Below are 27,275 nucleotides of genomic sequence, written 5' to 3'. Positions count from 1 at the left end.
TGCTGACTGGAATCGGGGATACTGAGGAAACATTGTTCGGGTGAGATGGTCGCTCACCGGAGAAGGAGATTTGTGTCTCTGTCATGCTGTTGTGACAGGGGGATACCACTGTTTCAGGAGATTTACACTCTGTTTAGGGGTTATTAAATACCCTGTGGGTGACGTGTTCAGACTGTGCGTTGGGTACTACATTTTTCAGAATTTCCTTGTGTTAGTGGGAATGTATTGAGTTTAGTGATACCCTCTGATTGGGATCGGTTTAAAGGTACCCTGTTATAGTATGGGTTGGGTCATAGCCTTTTGCTTTGAGGTTTGGCCTGTTCTGTTGTGAGTTGTGTGTGTAAGTGACGCAGCGTGGAACATCAAATTCCCCCTCCGTCACAGACCAAATACCTCAGCATCAAATTCACTCATATACATTCATTGGTGGGGCTCATAACACCAATACTTACACTCCGTTGATCTGCTTTCCTAGGGAAATAAGCTTCCAATCGCTGACATGAAAGGAATACATTTACCTTACACTAAACACATTGACTTCAGACCTAAGATATCCCTCTCATAAGGAGATGGATCATTTAGTTGTTGTCCATGATTTTAGTGACTAAACTCAACTATCTACACATTTACTTCTTTACCGTTATTCTCTTATTCAAATAATCGACACAACACATTTGTCAATTAATCAAGTATTCTTTATCTAAGGAATATTGCAAGAAACGTTAGAAATCATCATCAGCATTTCAGAGCGTCATATTTACCTATTCTGGCTAAAGTCGTCCTCTAAGTCAGTCAGTCAAGAAGAATTTTATTCAGCAAAGTTAGGCCGCGATTCAGTCTCTCAAATATTCAGGATAACAGCTGTCCAGCAGTGTCCCCGTCCTCTCCGTCAGCATAACATCAGGAAATCAAGTTTGTCAAAGAAGAGCAAGAACAAATAGTTCAATTCCCTACCTACTTTTATAATGAAAATAATGTCAAAAAGTATCAAGATCAGGGTTTAGAAAGTCCTGATTGGTCTACTTGGGGTCGCGAGGTACAGTTCTCAGGGTGTCAGATGATGAAGTCATCAAACTTGCTAGTTCCGGTTTTTAAATCGAGCATTGTCTTTGGTATTGGATAGGTTCCCGGAGTATCCTTGAAGAGTACATGTTCTCCAGGGGTCAAGTCCAGGCCACTGCTGCTGGCGGTGACGCCTGCGCACTTCACCCAGAACCTTGTGTTGTCAGGGCAGTCACATTTAACGTCTCGTTCAGCCATCTTGTATAGGCCGAAATGGTCAACTTAAGCAAAAGAAACACAAAAACTTAATTAAAACATAGAAATGGCTAATAAAATGTTATTCCCAAGCTAATACCCATATGTGTGTGTATTTATCTACCAGAAGCAACACTCAGAGCTGTATACACTCACTGAATAAAGCACAAATCACAAATACGTCACCAAAACGACATATAACATGCAATATTCTAGTTTTCTACTATTAATATGCGTACTCAAGTTAGTTCACAATTAATATAGCTATGCAAGTTGCAATTCCCACGTGTAATTCTTTTGTTAATATAATTGGTGAGTTATCACTTCAAACGGATTAATAATATTACAATTAATTAATTATTCAGATTAATATAAACATGCAGAATGGGGGGGTATACAAAATTTTGTATGACCCGCTCCAGCAATCCCCCCTTTGGTGATTATATCACCACACTAATTGAAAATTGTGTATCCTTTTACGGAAATTGAAATTGATTTCTTGTTTCGTTCATATTTCAGTTTCCCCTGTTTCTTCTCTTTTTGCTGTTTTATACATGCTATCCTTTAACTCTTCCAGTTCTATTTCTTCAAATTCTCTTTCTTGTTTCTTATCCCTTCTCCTTAAGTTTCCTCTTTTTATTCTTTTCTGATTTTTATTCTTCCTACAACAAATACAACCTAGTCTAATTATTAATACTAAGGAAATCACACAAGTTAATGCAAATAATATCTTACCTATAAATGTACTACCTAATTTTACTACAAAGTCTTTAATAGCTGATATTTTCTTACCAATCTTCTCCCAGACACCTTCAACTTCCAGTGGTACAATTTCGTCATGCAATTCTGTAATATTTTTAATATAAATTTTCAAATCTCTACTTTCGTCAGGAATGTAAGTACAACAATGTTGAACTTTCAGCATTCCACAGACTCCACCCTCTTTTGCCAATAAAATATCAAGGGCAAGTCGATTTTGCATTACCATAGCACGCATGGCAACCATATCTGTATTTACCAATTAGAATCCTCTAGCGGTGCTTGTTGACAAGTGATCCACTACTGTTGAAAGTTTTCTAATTTTATTTGCATTCAGAGATATTCCCACTGCGGGTATCAGTGCTCCAAAAATGTCACCCACAATTTCAGTCCAAGATTCTCTCTTGCTATGTGCTAAATAACTACCTAGACTATGTACACCATCTTCTCCTCTATCCATGTGGAAAATCTTTGGAAAAACCAGGCCAACATAACATGTGCCATACCAATGGTCTGGCAAACGATAATATGCCTTGTTCCCACAAATGAAATACAGTCCTGGAAAGAATGGATCTCTTCCACCTTTAAATCCCTATCCTCTCATGATTTGGTATGTATCATGGCACTCACTATTCCCTAGGAAATAATTGTCATACGCCGTCTGATTCCTTCTTATATTCCTTTCTGAGGCCAATTAAAGCCATAGTTGGACTCGTTTCTCCTCTTTTTTTTTTATAAAATCTGTTTTTATTGATTTTTCAAACACAGTTATAAACTTTCAGCTCACTGGCATATGCATTCCGGTGTCGGAACTCTTCTTATCGATAGCATTATACATCGCACATGTAAGGGACATAGTCATATAACAGTTTATAGACTGATAGCTCTGTCCAGTTACTCGGAACCCCTGACACAGTGCAGATCTTAAGCAGTGCTATGTATTGCCCCATTGTGTCCCTCAGCCGAATCTGTATCTACTTCCAACAAATAGTAATAAAACAAAAACCCCCTGTAAAACCTCAACCACCTCAACCCTGGACCAGCTCCATTGTACATATCCCTGTCCCTGCCACCCGTCTGCTCCCTATCTCTCATGGTAATGTGCTGTGGCTCAGCTGTGACTCACAGTCTTGTATCTAAATGCGTATTCTCGTAGTGCCTAGCCTAGATGTAAAGCATATGTGGAACACCACGAAGTAACTCCGGCGGATTCCCCGGCGCCCGTCTTGGAGTCAACTCCCCACTTGCTGTCTTGCCCTCGCCATCCACCTCCTCAGCATGTCTGAGTGCCCGGAGTAGCTCCTCCCACTGTGTGGCTAATGGCGTCTTCCTCAGCCCTAATGTCTCCTCCCGTCTGATAGCCGACCCCTCCGCTCCGGCCCATGCAGCAAGCGAGTGCCTCCATGCCCACGGGTGAGGTGGGTCCTGTGCCTTCCACCTCCTAGTTATGAGGCGTTTTGCGACCGCAAGTCCCAGGTCTAGGAATCGAGACGTCACCTTAGTTTACGGCGTTCTGCGAAAGTGATGCAGCAGGTGGACCACCCAGTCAAAAGGTATGTCACGGTTTGTTATAGCGCACAAGGAGTCATGGACCGCATTCCAGTAGGAGTGCAACTTACAACAGCCCCACAACATGTGTATGAGATCAGCCCCCAACTCCGCGCACCTAGGGTATTTTGCATCAGTACAGCGAAAGTAGCTATTGAGAGCCGCAGGGGTGAGATACGCCCTGTGCAGTACAAACAATTGTATCTGTCGGAGGCGCATATTTCTAGGTATACGCACTGGGCCTTTCAATATGCGTTCCCACTCTTTGTCTGCCAGCTGTCTCCCCAAATCTGTTTCCCACTTGCCCCTAAGCGGTTCCAGGGTGATCACTGTGTGTGTCCGCAATGACGCTGCAAACCAATGAATCAGCCACCGGCCTCTCCCCATAACGTGTAGATACTGTATGGTGAGGTGCTGGTTGGGCTCCGCCGCCATATCTCCCCATCTGGCTACCAAGGTCGTAACTATGGAGTGATAAGTCAGGAATTGTCCCGGTGGTAGTCCCCACTCCTCCACCAGCGAGTCACACGAGAGGAGCACTCCATCTCGGTACAAATCTCCCAGGGTCTGAATATCTACCTCTCGCCATTGTAGAAGCGCGCGGGAAGTGAGCGGTCCCGCCACCCTGTGAGTGCCTTCTAGCGGCAGTGCCGGCGCATATGGGGTCACGTGCCGAGTGAGGAATAGACTCCTGCGGAAGCAGCGATACGCCACAGCCAGGAGGAGCGGGGTTGGCACTGCAGTCCTAGTGGCCGGGTGGAAAAGCACCAGTAACTGCTCAAGCGAGTATGGCGGCAGCATTGTCGCGGTATCCTCCCGGCCCCTATCCGCTAACCAGCGGGCTATCCACTGTAGTCTCATCATCTTTCACTTTCCTCTCGTTTTCAGCATACAGGTTGTCCTGAACATCCGCTTCTTCTCCAATATTGGACAAGATAACTCTCAGGATTTCCGATTCTTCGTCTTCCTCAACCACTTCCGGTACAACCACCTCTGGATTTCCTTGGCTATCCGCCTCTTCCATCACTTCAGGCAGGGCCACATATGTCCATTCCGGTGATTTATACTTCTGGTTAGGTTTTCTTGTTCGTTTGTTTTCTTTGATTACTGTTTGTTCTTCTTCTTTCGATTTTTCCTGACTCGTTACTTCATTCACCTGTTCAGCTCTTGGCGAATTTACACGTGTCAGTCGATATCTCAGTCTCCTTATTTTGTTTGTCCACACCTCGTCTTTTGCCGCTCTTTTCAATTTACTCCCTTTATCATTCTTTTCAGTTCTCCAAGCTCTCTTTCTCAGAACTCGGTCTTCCGGTATTTCATCTTCGCTTTCCTCAGACTCTGTTTCAACTTGCTTTTTACCTTCAATGAGTTATTTTTCCACTTCTTCTTTTGTTTTCCCTACTTCTGTCCCTCCTCGAATCTACGTCACGCAATCTTCCTGCTGACTACTTGTCCCTGCTCCTAACTGGATGTTGGAGTTCCCTACACCTCCTCGGGGGTCTTCCGCAATAATCTTTCCCTCTCTCTCTGTATCTGGCACCTGTCCATCTAAAGGTGTTGTTTTAGGTGGAATTTCTCTTAATCTTTCATTTGGCACTTCTTTTTCACGGATTTCTTTTATTGTCTCTCCACTGTCCTTTTCTTTGTTCTTCCTTTGTTCTTTCTTGGACGAATGTGCTCTTTGTTCTGTCTCTGAGTCTGAACTGGTATCAGAAATCTGTAACCTTTTCCTCAGGGAATTACTTCTGGGGACCAAAGTTAACCTTGGCTCTGTCTCCCCCCTTTCAGAGTTTTCTCCTTCTTTATCTTTTGGCTCTCCGTCATCTGACTCAGTACTGGATTCTGATTCACCAAAATACTCCTTTTCTTTACAGTCAACTGGATTTGGAATTCTCAAAGTATGACTTGCATGGATCAGACTTCAGACCTAAGATATCCCTCTCATAAGGAGATGGATCATTTAGTTGTTGTCCATGATTTTAGTGACTAAACTCATCTATCTACACATTTACTTCTTTACCGTTATTCTCTTATTAAAATAATCGACACAACACATTTGTCAATTAATCAAGTATTCTTTATCTAAGGAATATTGCAAGAAACATTAGAAATCATCATCAGCATTTCACAGCGTCATATTTACCTATTCTGGCTAAAGTCGTCCTCTAAGTCAGTCAGTCAAGAAGAATTTTATTCAGCTAAGTTAGGCCGCGATTCAGTCTCTCAAAGATTCAGGATAACAGCTGTCCAGTAGTGTCCCCGTCCTCTCCGTCAGCATAACGTCAGGAAATCTAGTTCGTCAAAGAAGAGCAAGAACAAATAGTTCAATTCCCTACCTAATTTTATAATGAAAATAATGTCAAAAAGTATCAAGATCGGGGTTTAGAAAGTCCTGATTGGTCTACTTGGGGTCGCGAGGTACAGTTCTCAGTGTGTCAAACGATGAAGTCATCAAACTTGCTAGTTCCAGTTTTTAAATCGAGCATTGTCTTTGGTATTGGATAGGTTCCCGGAGCGTCCTTGAAGGGTACATGTTCTCCCGGGGTCAGGTCCAGGCCACTGCTGCTGGCAGTGACGCCTGCGCACTTCACCCAGAACCTCGTGTTGTCAGGGCAGTCACATTTAACGTCTCATTCAGCCATCTTGTATATGCCGAAATGGTCAACTTAAGCAAAAGAAACACAAAAACGTAATTAAAACATAGAAATGGCTAATAAAATGTTATTCCCAAGCTAATACCCATATGTGTGTGTATTTATCTAGCAGAAGCAATACTCAGAGCAGTTTACACTCACTGAATAAAGCACAAATCACAAATACGTCACCAAAACATGCAATATTCTAGTTTTCTACTATTAATATGCGTACTCAAGTTAGTTCACAATTAATATAGCCATGCAAGGTGCAATTCCCACGTGTAATTCTTTTGTTAATATAATTGGTGAGTTATCACTTCAAACGGATTAATAATATTACAATTAATTAATTATTCTGATTAATATAAACATGCAGAATGGGGAGGTATACAAAATTTTGTATGACCCGCTCCAGCATAAGTGCAGCAGAGGGTTGGGAATTCCTGGTTCTGCCATTAGTATTGTGCCTTGAATGTGAAGCAAGGTGGTGTTAGGTATCCACTGTCTTAGGGTTGTGATGCTACACAGTGTGTAAGTGCAGTAGTAGGTGTGCGAGTCCCTGGTCCTGACGTAGTGTTGTGCCTTGAGTGTGAGGTGAGATGGGTACTCTGTGTTGTGTGGTGGTGTGGTACCCGTAGTTTCAAGAGTGAGTTATTCCTTATGCTAAGTTGTGTATGGGGAATGAGTTAATGTGGGTGAGCATCCACTGTTTTAAAGAATGTAACACTTTATTGAATATGTTGAAAGTGTGTCTTAAAATCTTGCATACATTTGATTTTCTATAATCATTATAAGGGGGAATATGTGTTATAATCTACTTGTTGGTTAATGCATCCTCTCTATTGTGGTTCTCTGCCTTGCTGCTCAGCCAATGGTGATGTAATTTAGAATGTTCTGAGTGTTTGTGTTGAAGGGAGAATCAGTTGGAGTGGATGGGCTGAGCAGCAAGGAGGCTGCTCCTGGTGCGGCATAATATGGATCTTACCATCTTCCTGTAACCTATGAAGTAACTTGAAAAAAAATCTATAACTTTTATCTACAAGCCTGCCTGCGTATCTTCCTTCATTGTAACACATTCCTTCTCGGCCGGATTCTGGGATGAAACTGGCTGTGGGGCACATCGTTTTTGAGCGCAAAACAATGAAGCGGCCCACACGCTTCCGGGCAGTGTGAGCCCACACCTGGGGCTCAGGCCGCAGAGGAGGAGGGCAGGGCGCTGCCCATGCCGCAGGTCCAAAAAGCGCTCCTCCCCAAATCAGTCCTGTGCAAGCCAGTTCCTTTTAGAAAGCGCTCACCAGCGCTATGATCACCCCAGCGCAGGAGGGGGCAGAGAACAGGGCACAGGCCGGCCAGCGCACAGAGCCCCTTGGCAGAGGGCAGTTGTTTCAACCCTCCAGCAGGCGGGGGCTGAGCCCCACGGCGATTCCTCCTGGCAGTTTTCCTCCATGTCCAAGTCAGTTTGAGTTCAACAGACATGGGATCACAGCCCCAATACTTATAGTACCAAGTGTCTTTGTTCTTCCCCCTTGCACAGGGCTCTGTGCCCAGTCCAAACCAGTTCTGGCGGACACTTACACATATCTTTTCAAGTACACAATCACCTCTATTGTCAGTGTAGGCCCTGGCCCCAGACACACCACAGGGGGGCGGAGCCATCATTGTGGAAGGCAGACACAGCCCTATTCAGGTTCAGGTGCAACTCCTCCCACCACTCCAGATGCAGATCAGGCCTATTCAGCCTAGCGCTGACTCACCCAGACTCTCTGATGCCACTGCACCTCCCCAGCCCCTGTCACTCCAAGGCCAGACAGTCAATACACAACAGGCAGGCACAAAGACACATAGCACACAGAAATGCCTACTTCTAAAAGTGAAAAGGTAAAAATGCCAACAAGGGATTTTATAGGAAACAAACTAATTAGTTGTATATTTCAAAAAAATAATTGGTAGGTGTATTTAAACAAATTAACACCGAAAGGATATCAATCAACTGATATAGTCGTCAAATATAAAGAGCTCAGGCTTTCCTGACCCGGACAGACCTTCACGCGTCCGTATTTCTCTACAAGACATCTGTGAAATCATACGAGGAAGGATTCCCTCGCGCTTAGACTTTTTGCTGTCAGAAATGTTGAAGACTATCCGCACCAACTAGAAACGCCTATACCACGATTTTTTAAACGAGTATCGTGAAATTTCTGTGATTTATGAAGGGTCTTTTTTATGCAATAATTGTCCTGAAGATGGTCTGACGGATTGACACCACCCAAGACCGAAACGTCGACTCTATCATCTATTTTCAGATTATTTGCTATACATAGTTGATTATGTTCTCAAGAATGACATTAGTCTCTGTTTTAATTGCATTGGAATAGATGTCTCTTGATGAAATGCGGATTTGATGTAACCTCCTTTTTTCATGAAGTATTGCTCAAACCAATGGTTTACCTGTACTCCTTTTTTACTTTGATTTATATATAAAAAGACTTGTGTTCAATTCACAAAAAGAATTCCCGTGTGTGTGCTCTTTATATTTGACGACTATATCAGTTGATTGATATCCTTACGGTGTTCATTTGTTTAAATACACCTACCAATGAATTTTTTGAAATATACAACTAATTAGTTTGTTTCAAATAAAATCCCTTGTTGGCATTTTTACCTTTTCAATTCATCCGCCCAAGCCCTCAAGGGTATATTGGGTTTGCCCTTCATTTGCTCTTACTTCTAAAAGTGGCATTTCTAAAATAGTGATCATAAATCAGCACACACTAATACGCAGCATTTATCGCCACTATTCCAAACATACTAAACTTGATCATGCTACCCCTCTCATGTCAGGAATTACCACTGAAGCACATATCAGGGAATCCCCAATGCATTCCTAAGAGAGGGAAGCCTCACAGCAGTGAGAAACCAATTAGACTGTTTGTCACTACCAGGACATGCCACACATTAAGGCACATGTCCTACCTTTTACCTACACCGCACCCTGCCCATAGGGCTAGCTAGGGCCTACCTTAGGGGTGACTGATATGTAGTAAAAGGGTAGTCACAGACTTGGCAACCACTTTATGTGCCACGTTACAGTGGCAGTAAACTGTGTGCGCAGGCCCTGAAATGGCAGAGGCCTGAGATAGGTTTGAAAGGCTACTTTGGTGGGTGGCGCAAGCAACGCTGCAAGCCCACCAGTAGCATTTAATTTACTGGCCCTGGGTATATGAGATACCATTTTACAAGAGACTGATAGGTAAATTAAATATGCCAAACAGGTGTAGACCAATCTTAACAAGTTTACCATAGAGCGCAAATGCACTTTAGCACTGAACAGCAGTGATAAAGTGCTCAGAGTCCTAAAACCACCAACGACAGGTCAGAAAAAATACCGGAGGAAGGCAAAACATTCTGGGATGACCCTGTAAAAAGGGCCAAGTCCAACAGTGTCACATGCAGCCGCAGTCCGTGCAAGTAACAGCGGTGGGGCCGGGTAAGGGGGTATTTCGAGAGACGATGCTGAGGGAAAATTAAATAAATAACTAATTTTCCCTCTGCATCGTCCCTCGAAATCCCCCCTTACCCGGCCCCACCGCCCACACCCGTTACCTGCACGGACCGCGGCTGGTCACATGGGGCATTTTTTAAATGCATGTTCTCTATGTTTTTATCCGACCCGGTCTCTTTAGCGAACAACTGCTGGCTTGAAATAACTAAATCTGTTTATACTGCTACCTTAAGATCATATATTTTAACTTGTCTAAATGAAATTGGTTTACAGATTGGGCTTAACGAACTGATTATGCCCAATTATAAATGGATCCTAAAAAAAACACATCAAAACTAATTAATACGGATAAAACTATTTTAGCGGCAAAAACTCATGCATGGACTGTGATCAATTCACATCAGTCTTTGCGTATTCAGAAATACCTCAATGCCCACTTTTCGGCTTCAATAAAAAAAACATTTTTAAAAATTAGATTGGGATTAGACCCAAGGAAGGCACACAGACTTGGATTCAGCAGTGGCCTAGTACCAACTGTAGACTTTGTGGGTGGCCACACAAATCTTTATTGCATATAGTATGCGTGCGCCCAAAATGGCTTAAAATACGTTGCATTCTTTTAAAACCTTCATTTTTGAAGTTTGGGGTAAGATTGTCACATCAGGCTCTTATTTTATGTCTATCTGGCGAGTCAATTCCACTGCTATGTCAATTGATAACGTTTTTAGTTGCTGTTGAAAAATGTTTGGGATTGTTTGCTTAAGATATACTATAATTAAATTAAATAATTCTAAGAGAAATATTGAATACATGGATGCATTTTAACTACTTGTTTTGCACACTACGTCCTCCCGAAAGATTTAGTGTTTATGCTGTTATGGCAATTTATTAGAAACTTAAATAACAAAAATACTGATGCACCTTTATAGCTTGTCTGCACAATGGAAGATACTGATGCAGTTTTATAGCTTGTTTGCACAATGGAATTATTGTTTACCGCACTACTGCACTTCCATGTGTAATGATCCAGTCCATGTCTTAATAGATTTTACAGATGATATACATATTGATTTATAAGGTTCATTGGATTCTAATGTATAACTATGAATGTAATTACAAACTGTTGAGGCTACTTGTATGGTTGTTTTAAATAGAAGCTTACAAATGGTTTTATAGTTATCGTATGGCCTGTAACTATAGATTTGTGTTATAGGCGCCTACTATCTATGGGAATGTGATAATGTTTTTATATACTGTTTTGTTTTTTAAGATGTTTTAATTTCAATAATTTTTGTTAATCAAGCAATAAAGAATGTAATCAATCTAATCTCTCCAAAATCGGAACAGGGTGAGAGGAAAAATATTTAAAGATGATAAGAGAAGATGTACTTTAATAGAAGAGTAAACTGAAAAATGTCTAATGTGGAGAATAGCTTGTCATATTTGTTAACCTTCCCTTATGGTGTATGAAGGCAAGAGATCAGTATGCACTGTATAAAAGAGGTCTCTGTCAAAGCTTTCTAATTAGTCCACCCAAAACCTATTGATGAATTAGAAGAACTCATAAAACAGAAGGTTATGAAGGAAAGTGAAAATGGATCTAGCAAATGTGTACAAAATAAATGTTTAATATCATTCATAGAAAATAAGTTGATGTTAAGAAAATATGTAATCAGAAGTAATCAGCCAAAATGACATTTAGTAGTAATGGTATAGATTATGAATTCACAGTTTGTTTTCTGGCCTTTCTAACAGTGATGAATAGCGGAGAAAATGGCGTCTCGTTATTCAAGGTTCGAACAAATGATGATCAGTGGATCTGGGTGGAAGCCAACACTCAACATTTGTACAGAAATGGATGCTCAGAGTATGTCATCGTTCCTCAGCAACCTCAAAGGTAATTTGTCCTGTTGTCTCAATCAATAGTAAATAATAACTTTTCACTTAATCCAGTTCCTCATGATGGCTACTTCTATCTGCAGATTCCCCACATTTCTAATCCTCCTAGGTGTGAAGCAGCATCCAAAAAAGACTTAGGGCCTCATTTATGAGTTTATGCAGTAGGGCAGTGCCTCATGCCTTCCTGCTGCGCGGCCCTATGAGCAAATGTAAAGGGCAGGTTAGGTGCTGTATCAATGAGATACGATGCATTCCTGTCCTTCTTTCCTGCACCGGTGCACAATGGGCTGCTGTGCGCCAACTCAGGCGCCTTTGCACCATGGTGCAAGGGTGCCTGCGTTGCAGGGATGATTATTTTTGTGCAGGAAGGCAAACCTTCCTGCACAAACACAATCAGAAGGGGATTTTTCCACTCTCTGTGTGCTGCATTCTGCAGCACACATATCTAAAGGAAAAATGAGGAGAAATAAATATATTTTTCCTCGTTGTGCCTCTCCTACGCCTCCCCTGAAGTGGAATATGTTTTTGGAGCTGCCTCAGAGTTACGATTTCTCGTAAACTTTGGGCAGTGTCAAAAAGCCATGGCTGTTGCTGCTAACGCCTCTAGCAACACCCATTGCACGCCCCTTTAATGCAGAAAACTGTGTTAAAGGGAACAATATTTACGAGGCAGCAGTAAGCCCAAAAAAGTGGCTTAGTGCTGGCTCGTAAATATGAAGCAGGCTCCTGCACCATGGAATGTCACAAAAAGTGACGTTCAGGAGGCGCAAGGAGCCTCATAAATGAGGCCCCTAAAACGTCCTAAGTACCGGTAAGTGGTGTCGTAGGCCTCCGGTATGATTCCATCTCATCCTGGACTTGACAACACTGGGACTCCCCAATACACTGACATCAGTGCATTTTTTTAAAGTGCCCTTTGACACAGATCCGGAGTTCCCGTCTTTTAATTTCAACAACAAATATTGAAATAAATATATTCTGGCAGTGTAGCAGAGATGTTGACCACTGAGGACTACAGGTTTAAAAGCCTGTCTTACATGTCACAGGCATATTGTAAATCACAAATCAGCACAACGTTTGGCGGTGGTGTCTGCGGGACAAACCTGGCTCCCACATCCTGCAACAAAAACTCCTTTGTGCATCTGAGGGTGATGAGGGCAAGGGGGAACTATACATGACTGAACGCAATAAACAAGAGTGTTGTCCTTCTAGGTCTCCTCCATCAATTAAGTCAAAGTCTAGGGACAGTGCGTCTAAGAAGAAGCACTTTGAGGCTTACTTACAAGCCCCGTGCACCGCCCGTGCGTCTCTTTTTGTGATGCACTGGCAGTGCGTCTTGCTGCCCCATATTTAGAAGGACACGTAAAGCCACCCTGCGTGGCATTTCGTGTCCTTGTAATTACGGCCCCTTTACATGTAGCACTATGCTTGAAATGGACGTGCCATCGGTGTTGCTGTGGGTGTTCCCACGCAACACCCATGGCTCCCGTCACATTTCCAGATTTACAAGAAATTGTAAACCTAGAAGTGTGTCAGAATGCTATGCCTCCCCAGGGGAGATGTAGGGAGGTGCAACGAGGAGATGTGTGCTTCATTCTGCAGCACACGTAGGAAGGGGAAATCACCTCTTGTGATTGTTGTTTTTGTGTAGGAAGGTTTCCCTTCCTGTACAAAAACAATCATCCCCGTGACACAGGCACCCTTGCACCATGGTGCAAGTATGCCTGCGTCGGTGCATGGCAGCTAATTGTGTGCCAGCGCAGGGAAGAGCAAAGGGATCCATCAGATCGTTGTAGATATGACGCATCCCTTTGCTTTGGAATTAACGCAGCGCAGCCAAATAACTTGTGGCACCGCGTTGCGTTTATTCCTTGTAAATAAGGCCCAAAATGTGTAAGTGAGACTCGTCAACTTCCAGATGCGCCATTTCACGGATAAAGTTGAGTAGTTAGCATCCATGGGACCCAACTCTCGTTTTTTCTTCCTCCGCCTATCCCGATCCTGGAAAAGGGACACTCTGAGTTACCTGGGGAGTTTTCAGATCATAAGCATTTCATGATTCCACCTCTATCCATTGTACTTTCCAACCCCAGAGAGCCTTACCCTGAGAGGGCCCTGCCCAATCCTGATTGATCCCAGTCAGAGTCTGCCTGATTCACCCTCAGCGCCGGGCCGTGCGCCAGCTCCTTCGTCAAAGGCCTCACTTTATGCCATCACACCAGCACCCCATCTGCTCCAGAGACATCAGTCCTGGATTAGCAGGTATTGCCTGTGGAATCAGACTCCACACTATGTGATGCTATACCATTACTAAACCACAACCGTGTTGAAGATAGCTCCTCTGATGGCTCTTCTTTCACAACATCATCTTTGCATAAGAACAGAGGCCCTTTCCTTTCGGATACAAATCAGATGCCTCAAATGGTCGTGATGAGGACAATGTGATCCCCACAATATACAGATATTGACCTTTACGTAGATTTAAAGTCACCAGTGGTCTTTACGCCTCATCCGAGTCAGCTTTACATGCTCCAGGAGATCCCCCTCCCACACAGAATGCATATGTTGCAGTGGACATCTGCAGAGCTGGGGAGGTGTTGCAACTTTCTCTTCCCTCAGAGGAGACAAAGGCCAATATGCTTACCTCTAGCATGGGCTCGCTAACTCTGAGGCTCTCCTCACATTTAACGAAAGGCAGCTTGATCTAAGACATTTTCATCTCCTAATTTAAACCACCCTGTTGCCAGATGTCATATACCAGAAACCGGATTCTAGAACTTTCTAACGCAACACCCAACACCTGAAGATTTTGTGGCATAGGCTAATTTATTTTCTTGTACTCTTCCAGACAGAGTCTAAGCAAATGAATGCCATGGGCAAGAATGTTGTTTCCATGGGAACCTGGCACTGTATTACCTGAATGCTTCTTGCCTGCTGGCTTGCTATTGGGATACTACTTGGTTGCATGGCATGGGATGTCCTACCTGTGTTACCAGATGATCTCCACGTATTCTTTTCGCAGACAACTCAGAATGGGCAGATGATGGCAAGTAAATCTTACACTCTGGTCTGGATCCTTCATATTTTCTGGCCTTTCCCACTGGAACCAGTGTCATCACCCACAGAAACACCTGCATGCACTCTACAGGATTTTCTGGAGACATCGAGGCTTCTCTGATGGTCATGCTTTTTGATGGCGCCTGGTTCTTTGATGAAAAAGTTGATTCTGTTCTTGACAAATTTGAAAGTAGTCATAATATCATGCATTCTCTGGACCCTGCTTCCACAGCATCTGCATTACACCAGTATTATTGGTATTTCAAGGTTATTCCAGGTGCCTAGTTTTCTGTTATTGTGATCTATTGCAGAATTTGCAGGCCCTATGGGTCTGACGAGGTACAAACGGGCACCATCAGTCCCCACATGGCAGCGCACCAAAATTGTTTAAGTTCATTCTTGGGCAAATATTAGCACCTAGTGGCAGGACAAATACATCATTCATGTCTCACTGGTGTTTAATTCAAAAGTGTGCAATATTCAATCCGAAGCAGAAGATTCTTTAAGAACGAATGTTTTATTCCAGCTGAAAGGACATCTTAAACCAGATGCCACACTAATGCATGTCTCCAGCTTTTTTCCCTAAAAACTATTCTTCAGTACAGTCGCTTCCACATGCGATGTTAGTGAGTTTCAAGCTTTGTCGGTCCATCTTTCATGTAGAACCTTCTTCCCAGTGTAGCTAGTTCTTCAGATCCATACACTTCTATATTTCTTCCTCCCCCATACCCATCCAAGGAGGAGGAGGAGGATTACACAGGTTGGACTGCCAATGTGCCCTTTGTTTCTATATTGATAGGAAGAAGAAGCGCCCCACTGATGATTAGGTGCTCATTGGTTTTGCCAGTGGTAAGGAAGGTTAAGCCGGTCTGAAAGCTAACCTTATCCCACTGGATTGTCCTTTGCTCTGGATGCTCCCAAAGGCCGCAGGGTTCACTCCTCTAGAGTAAAGGCTGCAATTATGGCCCTGGCCTGGATGCTCCTGTCATGGACATCCACTAGGCCACTACATGAGCTTCCGCTCATGCTTTCTGTTTTATCGATTCTTAGATTCGTGTGAAATGCCAATTTGGCCAATTTGCCCATTCAATCCTGTAGAACTTCCTGGTGTAGGTCCACTCCTCGGGCCCACCTACTTTCGGGGAGAGGGAATGTTTTAGTATTTTCAAAAGGTAAGCAATCTTTTTGAGAAGTATCCATCCAAAAATAAGTTATTGACCTTCTGTAACTCTATCTACCAGAAGATTCCCCACTGGCTGCCTGCCTCCCGTTCTGTAGACATTCCGGAATTAATGAGGTTCCAAGTTACATTTGCTCATTGCCAGTTGTCACATCAGTATCTTCAGTCACGTTTCAGTGTCTGAGAGCATTGAAAAAGAAGGACATATGAATTCAGCACGCAGGGGTAGTTCCTATATGCAGCTTCTTGTTCTCATGTAAGCGCTATTGAAACAGTACTGGATCTAATCCTCAGCTTGGGAGGATACCAAAGGTGAGGAATCTGCACATTGATACCCACCAGAAAGAGCATTACTGAAGGTAAGTAACTTATTTGTTTATTGGAAAATGTATTTCTGAGAACCCTTTGTAGAAGGATCCCACATAAATATTAGTACTGAGCCAGCCACACAAACCTCTGTATCTTCCCAAGATTGTCCAGTGATCATTTCCAAATGATTTGCATCATTCTAACTAAAAATGTAATGTATATGCAAAAATGGTCATGGGACCGACGCTAGAGTTTTTTCCCGAAGAAAATTGTTTATTACACACTGGTGTTGCACAATATTTAAACATGCAAATGCCACGGGAGCACTTGTTAATGGTATGTCTTCCTCTTTGCTAGGCTTTGGGCTGAACAATTATAAAAATGATTTTGCAATGAGGCAACAGCTGCAAATTTCATTTGTCATTCGTGAAGCACTTTCTTTGCAATAATGGAGACTGCATCATGGAATCTCAACCCTCTGACCCAAGGCTATACTCATGCAAGGCAATGGTGAAATGCTATCAGGAGCTTATCATGACAGACAAAGTATAGAACAGGAACAGTGCGCATATTCCCATCGATTTACCAAGATTAGAGTGCTTTGGGTAACTTTTTAGGGTGACAGATGCCTCTAAGTAGGAAGTATAGGATGTAGAGGGAATTGGGGGGTGATGGATTTAAAGATTTAATACAATACCCTGTGAGTGCAGCTCTGGGTGTACCGGGTGCTCTTCAGCCCCCCTTTCCCTATAGGAAGAGGTGCATGGCAAGGGTGTTCACTATCTCCAATATTGTTCGCTTTGATCATAGAGCCATTGGCAGAGTGGGTCAGGAAAGACGCCCAACTCACAAACTTTCAGTGGAGAGATGTGGCCGAGGACAGGGTTTCATTACATGCAGATGACATGTTGCTTCTCATTCAGTGACCAGCCTAAGTTGATGCTGATGTTACATATTTCTAGGGATGCATTTGGGATTACAAGTATACTGGTGAAAGTCAACCTATGGGCAAGTTACCAGCGCTCCTCCACACTGTCTGATATGCATCTAACTACATCTAGCCAGGGATCACTTTAAATATCTAGGGGCATATTATCAAGTCCAACATCGCCGCTTTAGCAGCCGTTTTCAGCCGGAAAAGTGGCGATATATTTATCTCCATATCATCAATGCGCCTCTAACATGCATTAGCGCATGTTAGCATCAGTTTTACTAACGCCTCGCATCGCTAATTAGATGCAAAGTAGGCGTTCCTTCACAAAACAACAGCAAAATAGTCACAAAGACAACATCGCGCTATTAACAAGCCGGACACGGACACGCGATGCGATAAAAATAGCCGCGCTAACCGCGGTTATTGCAGGAATCTAACGTCAGGTAAAATCCTGACTTAACTATCTTTTTAATGGGAGGTGGATTGACAAATCAAGTCCATACTCCCATATTTGCAAGCTTTTCATTAGCGCTGTGAAATCATAGCTTGATTTCACACGCTAATGATGTTTATCGCCGTCTATCGCTGGTTTGAACATCGCCTGTTAGCAAAGCGTTGCTAATACGCCGCTAACACGGCGATGTAATTCAGCGATAGACAAAATGCGCTAAGCTATGTCCATACTGTAATCAGTCGCTGCCAAGTCAGCCAAGCACAAATAGTGCACCAGTGGTACAACCTAATGGCACATCACCGAATGAGCACCTTGTTTGCTGCTTGGCTGACTTGGCAGCGACTGATTACAGTATGGACATTAATACTTATAATGCTTTCATTTTTTGTCTTCTGTTGTGTGTCTGTCGGTCACAAGGATAAACTTGTTTCTCTCCACCACTATAATTGTTGGTGGGTAAATTTTAATATAATTTTTCACACTCACAGTCCTCGGCAGGGTGAGCCTTAGCGCGCTCATACCACCGGGACTCTGCACCCCCACTCTGGTCCCGACGAAAGCCTGTATACCACACATTAAGGCAGAAACATGTTGACCGCCACAGAGTGAATCTGGTCTAATTTTTGACCCTCACTCTTCTCCCTTTTTAATATTTCCAATTAGCAAAACAAATAAAATTGCCTTTTTGACTCAATTGGAAGCTTTTAAATTCACTGTCACCTCACACGAACCCCGCTCCGCAGTAACCTGGCGTTGCAGCACACTGGGATGGCATTCGGCCATACCCAGTGGAGCCCGATGATGAAGCATGTCACCAACCAGGTTGGTGAGTGAGGGCTTTATATAAAACCTATTTAGGTTTTCACTCCTTAAACAACATACAGTGTTGTTTTGAGTCAGCAGACTTGTGCTCCTTTGACCCTAAGAGGTTGTATATAAACCACACGGACTTCGTTGTTTTTTTAGATTTATCCCTCGAGGGGAGTAGCCGGGTTGTGTTCCCTTCCTCTCTCGTTGTTTTTGTGTAGACCCAGACTTATTCAGTTGAACTATTTCCACAGGATGTGCCGCGATCTAGTGATACTGTGGAGAATGTGCAAATCCCCAAATCCAAACTACCTAAGATGTAAAGAAGCTCTTAGAACATTTTATCATTCTGTGTGGGATTGCCAAACGATTCATAACTACTGTACACAGATACATGCAATAATGGACAGACTCCTTGGGAGGCCGATACCTTTAGATCCCAAGATTGCTCTGTTGGAAATGGTAGATGACTGGGGTGGTCCCACATCTGCTTGTACCTTGTTGGAGATAGTTTTTTCTATGCAAAGAATAATAATGTGTGCCACTGCTCACTGGAGAAGCAGTGATCCTCCCACCCCTTCCCATCTCAGTGAGTGGACTATGGGGATTGATCATTGTGCCAAAGCTGAAGTAAATGTCTATAATTGCAGAGTATATGTTGCCAAATATAAAAGGGACTAGGAACCATGGTGAGAGTGGTCCCAGCTCTCCGAATTTCTCACGTTGATGCATATGTCTTGATTGCATTCTTGCTGTCTTTCTTTACTCCGCTGATCGCTAGATGATACTGCTATTGTCTTACAGAAATGTGTGGGTATACGTGCTTGACTGTAATCATCTTCATAAGAAATAGTGATTTTGGAAATCACAATTTTAAATAGCCAAGATGTTCAAAAGTGTTAACCTTTTAATGCCACCAGGAAACTTTTTCAAATGCTAATATCTCAAAAACTACTGAATGGATTTACACCAAACCACAAAAAACTTGCTTTCTGAGTAAAGTTAGAATTAGGGCTCCCGGTTTTATGGTATTCATTTTTGGGACATTTCCGTCTGTATTTATCCATATTTATGTTTTTGTCAACTTTATTTGTATTTATCCATATTTATTATGGGTTTTGTGAGAAAAAAAATCAAGCCGAAACTGGTATATTTCCGCATTGAATGCCTGCCAGGTTTCTGTGATATGAGCACCCGCAGAAGATAAATCAATGCATTTATATGAAAATATGCACATTTCAGTATCAGCCTTGTGCATATCTACTGCAGTTTAAGCCTCTTTACTAAAATTGCGGTTTTTTTTAACCCCCTTAGCTATCAATCCACACAGTTATTTGCCTGGCAGTCATGACAAAGTGTATTTTGAATCACTCAAAACACCCTATTTCTATTTTCATCCACATTTAAAAATAAATACAGACAAGAAAATAAATGTTTCTGTTTTTATCTGTAAAATTCTGTAAAAACAGGGCGCCTTAGTTATAATTGCGTGCCATGTTTGGTGAAATACATTCAGCTTCCTTTCCTGGAGCAGTCAGCATGGACATCGATTCACCAAAATACAAGGGGTAGCGGAGGTGACATCACACACCTTTTGACCTTAATGACATCACAGGAAGTGCCATCATGTGATCTTTGACCCCAAATGTCTCCAGGTGTCACATGGCCTTAATCCCGAAGTCATCTGAGTAATTGACATCCCTGAAGGGTAAATATTGTTTGCCACAAATCCTTTTCTCCGCATGCAATTACAACATGGTCGTTACAACGACCGCATTGTAACAACGCATTCCATTATCCAACACCTTCCATACTGTTGACGTACTGGAGTTGGAATAGTAAATTATACTATTCCAACATTCAGCACCGCCCCAGAGCAAGTCGTGTTAGGACTTGCGGGGTAATGGTATGTGTTGTTACAACGTGGTCATTGTAACGACCACGTTGTAATTGCCAGTGGGAAAAAAGCATGCGTTAAAAGGAGGCATATTCCCCTGAAGTTATGTAGTAACTGCATAACTAGTATAATACAAAAGAGACAAATGTCAATTTTAGAAACCACCTATACTAAGGCGCTGACATTCTATTTGAAAGTGTTGGGATGTAATACTTACTCTGAATTGTAGTGAGCCAGACCCCTTCTAGATGGGCTTTGGGGGTTCTCCCCCAGGAAACTTTGGAAAGAAATGGAGTCAAATTAAAAAGCACAATCTCAACATATATTTGCTAAAAAGCCATATGCTCTGAAAGGACACTTGTTCATATTCAAGTCCTTCCATTCTGCGCCAAGCCAATGAAACCTAACACCCTTGAGGAGTTGACTCTATTGTTTTCAATGTTTTATGGATGCTCCCATTGTGCCAGGGACAGCATTTTGTCATAGGTGCCCCCTCGAATGCCATGGGTGCACTTTTGGGCCAAACGTTACCTACAATTGGCCAGTGTCAGAATTTTGCAATTAATGCCATCTTATACCATGGATTACTCCTATGTCAAATACCTCTAGAACTTCAAGGCCAGTGTTATGAGTTACGGAGTTAAATGTAATGTATTTATAAACTTTGGAAAGAAATTAACTTTTACCTACAAATGCACAGTAGCCGATCATATACGCTAAATAAAAATGACCTAAAACTGATCAAAATACACAACACATATGAATACATGTAAAAATCATGACGTGTTGGTTTGTAACTGATTCTTCTGATTTTCCTAGTGACAGGGAAGAAGAGGAGGCGCTGAAGAGGTCAGGCCCTGTGTTTGGGGCCAGGGAGACCCAGGAGATGCAGCACAACAGCCCCTCCAGTGGAGCTGGACTGACAACAACACTAAATTGGACAATGGCAAAACAAGAAAGGGAAGAAATGAAAGCCAAGTTTGAACTAAACAAAAGTAGCAGTGGCTTCACACAAGAAGAGCCCCTTAACTTCTGTAAATCATTCTCTGGCAGCCAACACCACTGCACAACAAACAGCACCATAATGAAGCCGACCAGTTCTCGGCCTATCAGTCAGCACATCAGCCAGTTTCCCAACAGAACAGCCAAGTCTTTCTACAGTGGTGACCAGAGTGATATAAATCCATCATCCAATTGCCGGGTCCAGCGAGGAAGCATGGAGCCGCTGCACGCAGGTCCACAGCACTTTGTTTCGGAGGGCTATGCCACAGAGGGTGTCAAGTTAGAGGGTGCATTGATGTCCTCTATGTACGATTCTGGGCTGCCTCTAGACTTACCCATCAAAATTGAGAATGATTCTGACTCAGAAAGTGGACCTGATCTGTACAGCTCGCCACAGAACCACATGTGGCAAGGACAGTGCAGTGTGTTCAAGAAACAGCTAGTAAATTTGCCAGAAAGCTTCTATCTCAAGACTGAACCAGACCACAGTGACCACCAGTCTGCATGTCAAAGACCAAAGTACTTGCCCCACTTCCCACACAACGGACACTACAAATCCACACCTTCGCATTCCAATAGCGTAAACATCTGCAGGCCGATCAAAGGAACATTTCACAAGGAAGTGACTCCATTTTGCCTTCAGAAATGTTCCTTTCTAGATAGCATGGTTACCCATTCAAGTTCGGACTGTTACAACAATCAATTCTACGGGTCTGGTTCAATGACGCAGAAATCTCTGGGCGATCCAAATTACAAGCTGCAGTATGAGCTCAAAGGTCATGGCGTGGTTCAGACCATCAAGAGAGAGCCCTTGGATTCGCCGCCATGGCCTGACAGAGAACCGAATGCTGTGCACACAAACTTTGCAAAACACATGCTTCCAAATTACCTGCAGAATTCCATGCACCACAAGGCCACAGAGTTTGCCTTCTTGCAGTAGCGTTTTTATAAAGGGGTTTAATACCTGTTTAGAGAAAGAAATTGCACTATTTTAGCTATGTAGAGATCACATTCCTATGCAATCTCATTTGGGTCCCCAACACCATGTTTTTATACACTTCTTAGCAATATCTACCATGTAAATTCTCTTCCATGTTGATCGAACACTGCCTTAAGGGAATACTATCGGTCTTAATGCAAAGGTCACCAAAAGAACTAGACGGTGCTTCCTTTGTGCTAGTTTTTAGTTTTTGTGTTTAGTTTTTGGGTCTTTGATGGAAGAAGCAGGAGAATTTCAACACCAGAAATTCGAAACATTTTTTTTGTGTCTTAGCAACATCTTTGGGGCTGTTGTTGGTGGCTACCTTCCGTAACCACTGCCAAACCACAGAAGAGCTGAATTGCTTCTCCTTCCCGCTTCCTAGTTACTTGCAACTTTAGTACCAGTTGTGTCAATGTCAGTGACTGAATTTTACAAGATGGCTGCTGCAGAATCTGCATTCTCAGCTAAGATATTCGTGTTCCTGTGGCACCCAGAACACATCCAAACACAAGCTCCACTTTGCACCTGAAATTAATGCAGCCATTGTATTGCAATAATGAACTATTAAGGTAAGACTGACTCAATAAGGTCCCTGTACCCAACACTCCAGGGGTGTAATTTGATATCTTAAGTATTGCAGACATTTTCAGTCTCTCCCCATACTGTGCTCCGCAGAGCCTTTGCAGGTTATAGCTTTAGTGGGGGCACGTGTTAAATTATAGCATGTCAGACATAACAAGCGGTCTGGAAGATACCAGGCACTTCCAACAGAAAGCAACAATCTCCTGATATATGGAGTACAACCAGCATACAAAACATTTTAACGTACAATTATGGTAGGAGAACCAGTCAACCTAAGCTGTCAACCTAAACTGATTGTCATTTACATTATATTTATTTATGTCCAAGACAGCAGATTATTTCTAAACGATCGCTGTCAAAGTCAATCAGACTAGCTTTGTCTTCAGCAGCGGTCCGTGCAGGTAAGCGCGGTGGGGCGGGGCAGGGGGGATGTCGACAGACTTCAGAATAGGAACTATTTGGGGGCATATCAGCAAGCAGGCGATAAAAAATTATCGCGGCTTTTGCGTCCGTTTTCGGACGAAAAGCGGCGATTAATTTTATCGCCTGATCAGCAAGGTCACGTTATCGCGTGAAACCTTGCCTGATCGCCATTTCCCTTAACGCCCATCTTTGCATCTCTAATGAGATGCAAAGTGGGTGTTCCTCCCCAAGATAACAGCGACATTTCTCCTATTATCAAGCCTGACGCAAAGCAGCATAGTGACAAGAAAAGTAGCGAAAACAGAGGTTATCGCTACTTTCCTTATGCCTGCTTTGAAACTGACTTAGCCATGATATCCTATGGAAGGTGGATATCATGGCGAAGTATGTGCGGCCCTATCAGCAAGCTATCGCCAAAAGTTGTGTGATTATCGCTGGATTTCCAGCGATAATCGCACATTTGGCAGCTTGCGCTCTGAATTTTATCGCTTTGGAGATATGCGTTGCTAAGAATTGGCCGGCGATAATTATCCTCACGCTAAGAGTGCTGAGCGATAATTATCGCCGGCCCTTGCTGATATGCCCCTTATTTATTCGTTTTCCCTATTCCATCATCTGTCGACTCCCCCCCTCCCATTCCGCTCCACCCCACGACCGCCCCACCACGCTTACCTGTACGGACCACCGCTGTTTGTCTTTCTTTTAAGAACAACATCTGCCTCAAGTGCACACTGCAGCCAGGCACATCGAGAGACACTAAACAGTGCACTCTTTGTCTACGGCGCTTAGCGTAGGCAAACAAACAGGAAGGAGTGCTACATCAAATTACTTTTGTGTGTTTGAAATGTTGCCTTTAAAGAGATCCTACCTCGTGGCATAGGGCCTGATTTTGAGGCTTATTTACAAGCCCCTTGCGCAGCCAGTGCGTCACTTTTTTATATGGGAAAAAGAGACGCACTCACAGCGCAAGGGGCTTGTAAATAAGCATCTTAGAGTTCAGCGGACGGGTTCCCCCGTCACAAACGTGATGGATATCTCATCTGCCTTTTTACAAGTGTGAATGGAAATTATGCCCTAGTAATACAGCGGACGGGATATCCGTCACGTGTTTATGACAGAGTAACCCATCTGCTGAACTCTAAATCAGGGCCATAGTATTCTTCCTGTGAGCCATATGACTGAAGGCCTCTTGTAGCCAGTGGCACATAAATGTTTATTTTTGAACGGATTAAAGCCCTGCGGTTGCTGCATGAGGCTTCATAACATTTCAACTGCCTTCCAGTTACAGCTGAAGGCTATGTTGCTTTACTGTGATTTTTGATTCTTTTCTTGTTCTCCTTGTCTGATTCCCGATTTAATCCAATAAATACAGAAGAGCCCATAAAAAATGATTTAAAAAAAAAAAGCCTAAATGAATCAGGTCTTTGAGAAGACAGTTAAGCCACCAGACAAAAACAGTCTAAAGGAGTGAATTAAAAAAAAAATGTGGTCCAAAATATATACATATTACGAAGTGTAAATTATGTTTTTTTATTCTACAGTTGTGACATTTGACTCGTACATGGAACAGAAGAATAATAGTTACAATCTCCAAATTGTATATTGGTGTGTATGTTTTTTTCTCGAAGAAGACACTGTTCTTCAAAAACACACACTAACATTGTATGTGTACATTCATTGGGATAGATGCACTCCGGTGTAACAGAGTGCTATTTTCCACATTTACGAAAACACAGTGCTTTTTATGCTGAACATTTTACTTTTTTTTACAGAAAGGAAGAAATGCAATGTTGCCAGTACCACAATAGCGCTAGTGTGTAAACTATGTTATCCAATGTGCCTTGACCATTCATCAGAGGTGTTTTCAACCACTTAGCCTGAGATAGTACCATTCTCATCCGTGAATATGCTATCACATTTAATTAGCATTTTGTAAGTCACTGTTTAGCAACAAAATGTACAGCTATAAGAAGTCTGCCAGGGAACAGAAGAGGACTTTTCTATGTGTGGGTTATTTCAGATTGTTGATCCATTGTAAATAAAAGAATAACCTGTTGTGCTTTTGGTTCTCATTTTATGGTGGGGGAACACCTTATTAACACCCCTAATTCAATACCTATGGCCTGATGAGTTTGGCGGACAGGGTACGGTGTTATAAATGTGACGGAGTACCCTGTCCACCAAACCCTCGGACTGTCTGCCTCTTTTAGAGATGGGTGGACCTTGAGTTTTCCTTCAGCTGAGCCCCCGTTGACTTCATTGACAAAAAGCTTCCTCCAACAGTGCGACGGAGTAGGGGCCGTAGAAGTAAGGACACTACACCATCTGCCCTATTTAAGGTGGATGGTGTAATGTATTTTTAATCTATCCATCCCCGACAGGAAAGCCCTATCAATGAGGGAAAGAATAAAACAATAATGACCCTCACACCCAGGGAGTAAAGCCCAGGGGTGTAGGGGTTATCCATTTTTTGCTTTTTAGAAACAAACACATGCTTTGCAACTTTGTTTCTGAAAAAAAAACTCTGAAAACATTTGTTGAATAGCCATCAAAACCAATGGCCGACAGTGATCTCTAAATTTGGCAGACAGTAGTCTGTTAGGGTGGTGGTGTTTACTTAATTTAAACTCGATCACTGACATAATGTCTGCGGTCATCAGCAATCCAGCATCCCTGTGATATCTGTGATTCCTGGTGGGTTGCAGTTTGCAACCTTCCTCTTGAATATTTATGAGGTAGCTTGAATTGCGACAAAGCATGAATCAATCATTTTCAGACTTACCTATTAGTGCATAGATCAGTTGCAAATTGCGGCCAGTATTTTGCGGCTAGTTCCTAGTACGTCTGGCCCTTGTGCCTAATTCGACTAAGCCGCATGGTACAGAAATCAAAAATGAATCGAAAAGGGATTAAAAGCAAAAAGCTGGATCAAGACGGCATATTTACAAACAGTAGCAACTACTGATTGTCTTTCTCTTGTGGTATTAAATATTAAATTGATTTAATTCTGAAAACAGATGGACATCTACAAATCTACCGCATTGTAGAGAGAATCCATTGGCAGAGACAATAATGTTTAACAAGTCCCATTTCCATCAGGAAAATTGGAGATGTTGGGACTGGTGACAGTGAAACTAGTACTCAGCAGCTGTACATGATGGTGAAGCCAGAATACGATCAAAGATGGAAGCTGTTGAGGGCACAGAGGAATATGGCGTCAGAGGCAGAGTCAAAGTTGCAGCTGCAGCAATCAAGTCGTGTTGTGACGTGAATCTGAGTGCATCTGTAAATGGTGTGATTGTCAGTTCCAGACAAGTTAACATTTGTCAGCAAAATTAAAAATTCAATGGAAGCAGCATTACAATGCCTTGCAAAATGCTTGATGTTGTCCGATCGGCCGAGTTAATTCCCAGCAATCAACAGGAAGCACAGCTTGTTGTTCCAATGAAATGTTTAAGATGACAGTTTGAAAACAGTTCAAACACTGAAACACTGGTCTCACAGTTCTCCAGCGAGATAGAATGCAATAGCTTTGCGACATTGACATTCAGTCGGATAGGGTGTGTTGCTGCTAATGTTGATCTCGATTGCTTAAGCAAAATAAAAATAAAAGTTGCATGCCTCATGATAAGAATAGTTATTGATATTTCACAAAGCAGGGTTGAAAAATAAAAATACAAGTAAGGTAGGAATGGATTCAAAAATAGGGTTGGAGCTTGTCAAATAATTCAGATCAAATAGTTGCAAAAACAAAAAAAAGTATAATACTAGTTTTGTCTGAACATGAAACACAGTGTGCAATAGATCAGGAAAGTGCGTTGGCAACTGAGGTGCATATTTGCAAGCCCCTATCGCCACCACAACATCACTCTTAGTGACATTGTGCTGGCGATAGGGGCATCCCCTTATTTGCAAGGCAGCGGTAAGCCACTTAACATGGCTTAACACTGTCTTGTAAATAAGGCACCCTTTCATGCCGTACTTATCGTGAAAGTGGAGAGCAATGGGTGTTGTGGTGGGCGTTCCACCGCAACACCCATTGATGTT

The 27,275-nt window shown here is 42.6% G+C and overlaps 1 protein-coding gene across 3 annotated transcripts in view; it reads left to right on the top strand.

Annotated features, from left to right (window-relative positions):
- The window catches only part of AHRR (aryl hydrocarbon receptor repressor), a 793,419-nt gene extending 768,135 nt beyond the window's left edge, over positions 1–25,284 (top strand). Inside the window, exons 10-11 of one of the 3 annotated variants that reach the window (XM_085606921.1) lie at positions 11,458–11,599; positions 21,059–25,284. In XM_085606921.1, coding sequence (XP_085463047.1) covers positions 11,458–11,599; positions 21,059–22,181 — 1,265 coding nt within the window. In that variant the 3' untranslated portion in view covers positions 22,182–25,284. The remainder of the gene's footprint in view (positions 1–11,457; positions 11,600–21,058) is intronic. The other 2 variants (XM_085606922.1, XM_085606920.1) reach the window with 2 other exon arrangements.
- The last annotated feature ends 1,991 nt before the right edge of the window (positions 25,285–27,275 follow it).

The sequence above is a fragment of the Triturus cristatus genome, chromosome 5_2, assembly GCF_964204655.1.
Source record: "Triturus cristatus chromosome 5_2, aTriCri1.1, whole genome shotgun sequence".
Classification (NCBI taxonomy): Eukaryota; Metazoa; Chordata; class Amphibia; order Caudata; family Salamandridae; genus Triturus; species Triturus cristatus.
The sequence above is the reverse complement of the archived record's forward strand: the minus strand, read 5'-3'. Positions and strand labels throughout refer to the sequence as shown.